Source organism: Oncorhynchus mykiss, chromosome 19 (assembly GCF_013265735.2).
Source record: "Oncorhynchus mykiss isolate Arlee chromosome 19, USDA_OmykA_1.1, whole genome shotgun sequence".
In the NCBI taxonomy this organism is placed as follows: domain Eukaryota; kingdom Metazoa; phylum Chordata; class Actinopteri; order Salmoniformes; family Salmonidae; genus Oncorhynchus; species Oncorhynchus mykiss.
In genome coordinates this window covers 24,252,006-24,259,681 of record NC_048583.1, presented here as the reverse complement: position 1 = coordinate 24,259,681, position 7,676 = coordinate 24,252,006, and the positions used below count along the sequence as shown (strand labels likewise).

At 41.0% G+C, this 7,676-nt stretch overlaps 1 protein-coding gene across 3 annotated transcripts in view; it reads right to left on the bottom strand.

The window, feature by feature from the left end:
• Positions 1 to 3,889: 3,889 nt before the first annotated feature.
• txndc16 (thioredoxin domain containing 16) overlaps positions 3,890 to 7,676 on the bottom strand; it is a 48,969-nt gene continuing 45,182 nt past the window's right edge. For all 3 annotated transcript variants that reach the window (XM_036954475.1, XM_036954476.1, XM_021573688.2), the window contains one exon: positions 3,890 to 4,452. In XM_036954475.1, coding sequence (XP_036810370.1) covers positions 4,196 to 4,452 — 257 coding nt within the window. In that variant the 3' untranslated portion in view covers positions 3,890 to 4,195. The remainder of the gene's footprint in view (positions 4,453 to 7,676) is intronic.

Genomic DNA, 7,676 nt, shown 5'->3' with positions numbered 1-7,676 from the left:
GCCAGCAGTTCCTGCAAGAGGAAGGCATTGATGCTATGGACTGGCCCGCCCGTTCCCCAGACCTGAATCCAATTGAGCACTTCTGGGACATCATGTCTCGCTCCATCCACCAACGCCACGTTGCACCACAGACTGTCCAGGAGTTGGCGGATTATTTAGTCCAGGTCTGGGAGGAGATCCCTCAGGAGACCATCCACCACCTCATCAGGAGCATGCCCAGGCGTTGTAGGGAGCTCATACAGGCACGTGGAGGCCACACACACTACTGAGCCTCATTTTGACTTGTTTTAAGGACATTACATCAAAGTTGGATCAGCCTGTAGTGTGGTTGTCCACTTTAATTTTGAGTGTGACTCCAAATCCAGACCTCCATGGGTTGATAAATTTGATTTCCATTGATAATTGTTGTGTGATTTTGTTGTCAGCACATTCAACTATGTAAAGAAAAAAGTATTTAATAAGAATATTTCATTCATTCAGATCTGTGTTATTTTAGTGTTCCCTTAATTTTTTTGAGCAGTGTATTTTTGGCAACTTTCCTTCACTACATTCCGAAATAAAATAATGTACTTTTTACTCCATACATTTTCCCTGACACCCAAAAGTACTCGTTACATTGTTTTTAAAAATGTATTTTCCCGTTATTTTACCAGGTAAGTTGACTGAGAACACGTTCTCATTTACAGCAACGACCTGGGGAATAGTTACAGGGGAGAGCAGGGGGATGAATAAGCAAATTGTAAACTGGGGATTATTAGGTGACCGTGATGGTTTGAGGGCCAGATTGGGAATTTAGCCAAGACACCGGGGTTAACACCCCTACTCTTATGACAAGTGCCATGGGATCTTTAATGACCTCAGAGTCAGGACACCCGTTTAACGTCCCATCCGAAAGACGGCACCCTACACAGGGCAGTGTCCCCAATCACTGCCCTGGGGCATTGGGATATTTTTAGACCAGAGGAAAGAGTGCCTCCTACTTGCCCTCCAACACCACGTCCAGCAGCACCTGGTCTCCCATCCAGGGACTGACCAGGACCAACCCTGCTAGGCTTCAGAATCAAGCCAGCAGTGGTATGCAGGGTGGTATGCTGCTGACATTGTGACAGAAATTGTCCAATTCACACATTAATCAAGAGAACATCCCTGGTCATCCCTACTGCATCTTATCTGGCAGACTCGCTAAACTCAATTGCTTAGTTTGTAAATTAATGTCTTGAGTGTTGGAGTGTGCCCCTGGCTAGCCCGTCAAAAAAAAAATGGTGCCGTCTAGTTTGCTTAATATAAGGATTTTTTAATTATTTATACTTTTACATTTTAGCAATTCCATTTACTTTTGATACTTTATTTTTAGAACCAAATACTTTGACTTTACCTCAAGTATTATTTTACTGGGTGACTTTTACAGGAGTAATTTTCTATTAAGGTATCTTTACATTTACTCAAGTATGACAATGTAGTACTTTTTCCACCACTGGATGTGGCTAGGGGTTATAGTTATAGTATCTCAGTGTCATCTAATATTTATAAAATCTTTTCATCTGGACAATATTATTATGTGGAATTTATCCTTATTGTAGGCTACTACTTTTACCACTTTTAGTCTTTACTACGCTACTCATTGTTTAGCACATGACCTCACATGTGAATCCTTAAAGAGATGGCTGGGGCTGGCTTAAAAGGGTGTGAACAATGCTGAATAGGTGTAGACAAAGGAGAGCTCTCCAGTAGGTACCAAAAATTCAAAAGCCCTTTTCTCAAAAGGGAGTTTACAAGTTTATCTATTTTCAAAGCAGAATTACTTTCCCATTTCATTTTTGAGGAACAGTGTGTGATATACCATTTTGTAGCTCTGAGTCTACTTTTATCCAATGTAAAAAACACAATTTCTAATTTTGCGACATAAGACCGATTTGAGCCGGTTGGTCACATTTGTGCATCCATAGCTTTCTCAGTCATCATTATTCACGCTTTATTCGGGATTATCCTTAATCATGGTAGCATCCACATTCATGTGGAAGTGTTTAGAAACATTCTATTCTTAATTACAATAAAAGTGTCCCCAAAAAGGACATATGTAGATTGTGTATAAATGCAGGAAATGAGCTTTAGTTGCCCTCCAAAAAATCTGAGGGAGGACCCCCAGACAGGTTATGTCCCCCCCATTTCTAAAACCAAAGTTGTGCCAGTCTAGAAACAATATTGAAAAAATAGTATAAAAATAAATAAAAAATCTACTTCTGTTGATTGTTCACTAGTGTAGTGAACGTGAGTGTTTAGAGAAAACCAAATCGTATCTTACTTTCAGGGTGACATAATTAACTATTCCATTAAGTATAAATACAATCTGTGAATATATATACATTCTGTGAATATACAAACTCAGCAAAAAAAGAAATGGCCCTTTTTCAGGACTCTCTCTTTCAAATATAATTTGTAAAAATCCAAATAACTTCACAGATCTTCATTGTAAATGATGTGATGGTCAGATTCGTATTTATCGTCGAAGGAATGAGCGTTACACCGAGGCGTGTACTCTGGAGCGGGATCGATTTGGAGGTGGATGGTCTTTCATGGTCTGGGGCGGTGTGTCACAGCATCATTGGACTGAGCTAGTTGTCATTGCAGGCAATCTCAACGCTGTGCGTTACAGGGAAGACATCCTCCTCTCTCATGTGGTACCCTTCCTGCAGGCTCATCCTGCCATGACCCTCCAGCATGACAATGCCACACTGCTCATTCTGTGCGTGATTTCCTGCAAGACAGGAATGTCAGTGTTCTGCCATGGCCAGCGAAGAGCCTGGATCTCAATCCCATTGAGCACTTCTAGGACCTGTTTGGTCGGAGGGTGAGGGCCATTCCCCCCAGAAATATCTGGAAACTTGCAGGTGCTTTGGTGGAAGAGTGGGGTAACATCTCACAGCAAGAACTGGCAAATCTGGTGCAGGCCATGAGGATGAGATGTACTGCTGTACTTAATGCAGCTGGTGGCCACAACAGATACTGCCTGTTACTTTTGATTTTGACCCCCCCCCTTTTTGTTCAGGGACACATATTTCCATTTCTGTTGGTCACATGTTTGTGGAACTTGTTCAGTTTATGTCTCAGTTGTTGAATCTTGTTATGGTCATACAAATATTTACACATGTTAAGTTGGCTGAAAATAAACGCAGTTGACAGTGAGAGGACGTTTCTTTTTTTGCTGCGTTTATGTACATACATAATACCAGTCAAAAGTATGGACACCTCATTCCAGGGTTTTTCTTTATTTTTACTATTTTCTACACTATGAAATAACACATATGGAATAATGTAGTAACACCATAGTGTTAAACAAATCAAAATATTTGTTTGCCTTGATGACAGCTTTGCACACTTGGCATTCTTTCAAACAGCTTCACGAGGTAGTCACCTGGAATGCATTTCAATTATCCATATCTGCAGCACTCTACCACTCAGGCCTTTATGATAGTGGCCAGATGAAAGCTACTCCTCAGTAAAAGTCACATGAAAACCTGCTCCAGAGCGCTCAGGACCTGACTGGGGTAAAGTTTCACCTTCTAACAGAACAATGACCCTAAGTACACAGCCAAGACATTGCAGGAGTGGCTTCAGGACACGTTTTTGAATGTCCTTGAGTGGCCCAGCCACAGCCCAGACTTGAACATCTCTGGAGAGACCTGAAAATAGCTGTGCAGCGACACTCCCCTTCCAACCTGAAAGAGCTTGACAGGATCTGCAGAGAAGAATGGGAGAAACTCCCCAAAATGCAGGTGTGCCAAGCTTGTAGTGTCATACTGTACCCAAGAAGACTGGAGGCTGTAATCGCTGCAAAAGTTGCTTCAACAAAGTACTGAGTAAAGATTCTAAATATTTATGCTAATGTATTTTTGTGTGTGGCTATAATGTCTAAAAACCTATTTTTGCTTTGTCATTATGGGGTATTGTGTGTAGATTGATGAGGAATAAGGCTGTAATATAACAAAATGTGGAAAAAGACAAGGGGTGTGAATACTTTCCCAATGCACTGTAAAACAGCTAAACCACAAACTAGGAGGCTCAGTGGATCTCACAGCCCATAAAGCTATCACTATCTAATAGCTTCAGTGTAGCTTATCTGTTAGAGGTGATTCTGATCAAAGCGGTCATTGGTTTCCTCCAGCTTTCAGAGGTCAGGGCTCCTGCTCTATCCCCCTCATAGCTCAGAGTGGTGGTGAGATGTCTGTGGAGGCTTGGTGGTGGGTGACCCTTGGGGGTTGTGTGCTCCAGTTCGGGCTTGTCTTTCACCACCACCACTGCTGCTCTTCTCTTTCTCTCCTTCTGCTCTCTCAATCCGGTTTGTTTTTGTCTTAGCGCTCCTCTGGGAGGCATAGCCCGGTACTTCCTGGTCCATGACGGACAGGAAGTCGTAGAAGGGCATGGAGGGCATCCATTTCTCATCCACAATAACACCTGGGTGGGGGAGAGAGAGAAGAACAGAAGCAGAACCTGTTTAGAAAGCACCATACTCAAATAGTAGAATAACAGAAAAACCTGAAGGAACAGAAACAAGAAAAAGCTCAAGAAATCTGTAAAACGGTAAACTAACCCATGAAAAGATGAGCTAGGGGTTGTTTTTTGACAGAGCATACAGTAACCTTATAATAGAACAAACTTACTCAGGCTGGTTATAGGCAGACTATCACATTCCACCTATACAGTAGCCCATATATCCTATTTAAAAAAGGACTGAATACAAACAGATAATTTGGTTCCATTTCTACCTACCTACATATAGCTGAAGTCGGAAGTTTACATACACTTAGGTTGGAGTTATTAAAACTCGTTTTCAACCACACCACAAATATCTTGTTAACAAACAATAGTTTTGGCAAGTCGGTTAGGACATCTTAGTGCATGACAAGTAATTTTTCCAACAATAGTTCCATCTCATATTGCTCAAATAAACAGCAAACCTGGTTAAAAAAAAAACTAAGCAAAACCTCACGGCACAACACCTCTCCCCTATTTGGTCTAGATACAGTGCCTTGCGAAAGTATTCGGCCCCCTTGAACTTTGCGACCTTTTGCCACATTTCAGGCTTCAAACATAAAGATATAAAACTGTATTTTTTTGTGAAGAATCAACAACAAGTGGGACACAATCATGAAGTGGAACGACATTTATTGGATATTTCAAACTTTTTTAACAAATCAAAAATTGAAAAATTGGGCGTGCAAAATTATTCAGCCCCTTTACTTTCAGTGCAGCAAACTCTCTCCAGAAGTTCAGTGAGGATCTCTGAATGATCCAATGTTGACCTAAATGACTAATGATGATAAATACAATCCACCTGTGTGTAATCAAGTCTCCGTATAAATGCACCTGCACTGTGATAGTCTCAGAGGTCCGTTAAAAGCGCAGAGAGCATCATGAAGAACAAGGAACACACCAGGCAGGTCCGAGATACTGTTGTGAAGAAGTTTAAAGCCGGATTTGGATACAAAAAGATTTCCCAAGCTTTAAACATCCCAAGGAGCACTGTGCAAGCGATAATATTGAAATGGAAGGAGTATCAGACCACTGCAAATCTACCAAGACCTGGCCGTCCCTCTACACTTTCAGCTCATACAAGGAGAAGACTGATCAGAGATGCAGCCAAGAGGCCCATGATCACTCTGGATGAACTGCAGAGATCTACAGCTGAGGTGGGAGACTCTGTCCATAGGACAACAATCAGTCGTATATTGCACAAATCTGGCCTTTATGGAAGAGTGGCAAGAAGAAAGCCATTTCTTAAAGATATCCATAAAAAGTGTTGTTTAAAGTTTGCCACAAGCCACCTGGGAGACACACCAAACATGTGGAAGAAGGTGCTCTGGTCAGATGAAACCAAAATTGAACTTTTTGGCAACAATGCAAAACGTTATGTTTGGCGTAAAAGCAACACAGCTGAACACACCATCCCCACTGTCAAATATGGTGGTGGCAGCATCATGGTTTGGGCCTGCTTTTCTTCAGCAGGGACAGGGAAGATGGTTTAAATTGATGGGAAGATGGATGGAGCCAAATACAGGACCATTCTGGAAGAAAACCTGATGGAGTCTGCAAAAGACCTGAGACTGGGACGGAGATTTGTCTTCCAACAAGACAATGATCCAAAACATAAAGCAAAATCTACAATGGAATGGTTCAAAAATAAACATATCCAGGTGTTAGAATGGCCAAGTCAAAGTCCAGACCTGAATCCAATCGAGAATCTGTGGAAAGAACTGAAAACTGCTGTTCACAAATGCTCTCCATCCAACCTCACTGAGCTCGAGCTGTTTTGCAAGGAGGAATGGGAAAAAATGTCAGTCTCTCGATGTGCAAAACTGAGAGACATACCACAAGCGACTTACAGCTGTAATCGCAGCAAAAGGTGGCGCTACAAAGTATTAACTTAAGGGGGCTGAATAATTTTGCACACCCAATTTTTCAGTTTTTGATTTGTTAAAAAAGTTGGAAATATCCAATAAATGTCGTTCCACTTCATGATTGTGTCCCACTTGTTGTTGATTCTTCACAAAAAAAATACAGTTTTATATCTTTATGTTTGAAGCCTGAAATGAGGCAAAAGGTCGCAAAGTTCAAGGGGGCCGAATACTTTTGCAAGGCACTGTAGTTTGTGTGTATGTATTGATATGTAGGCTACGTGTGCCTTTGACAAAACATTTTTTCATGTAGTTCTGTCCTTCTGAGTTCTGAGCTGTTCTGTATTATGTCATGTCTCAGGTTTTGTGTGGACCCCAGGAAGAGTAGCTGTTGCTTTTGTGACAGCTGATGGGCATCCTAATAAAATACCAAATACGCAGCTGGATTTTAGTGCAAGGTCACGGATAGGTTGCTGAACATAAGGAATAATTCCATGACAACATGTGGAACTTCAATTTAGAATTAGATTTTCCACTGGCGCTCTGAAATAGATACAGCAGAAGAAAAAGTCTAAAATGACCAGCAGGATCAAACACCAGATCTGTAGTGCACAGTTAAAGGGATGGTTCACTTAACATGCAAATTGCATCACAGTTTTTGCTCTGTACTGAAAGTTCTCCATCTTTAAAACTTGACTACTGACATGCACACCTTTTTAGGGTTGTATTAACAACAAATACTAAAATCGTCTTTGAATGACCTATACCTTTAAGAGAGAAGGGTACAATTCATGTTAATAATAACACCACCACATTGTGTTCTAGAAAAGTGCTATATACACCCAAAGACACTTATGTGATAGCCTGTACACTTTTGTAGCACTAAAAGTAAGGGCTTGACCCTTCACAGATAATACTCATGATCTATATATACAGTCAGATCCAAAATTATTGGCACCCCTGATAAAGAGGAGCAAAAAATACTGTTCAAAATAAATAATACAAATACTGAGCTATATTGATTGTATGGTCAAGAACATGGGAACATTATATTTTATACTAATTCAATTGCTCAGAGAGATTTTGTTCAACAAAATGTATTTTTTTAATCTAGAAAATATATTGGCACCCGTTTTCAATAATCTATAACCCTCCCCTTGCGGATAAGGGAAGGGGGGATACCTAGTCAGTTGTACAACTGAATGCCATCAACTGAAATGTGTCTTCCGCATGAATCAGAGAGGTGCGGGGGGCTGCCTTAAATCGACAACATCTTTGGGGCCC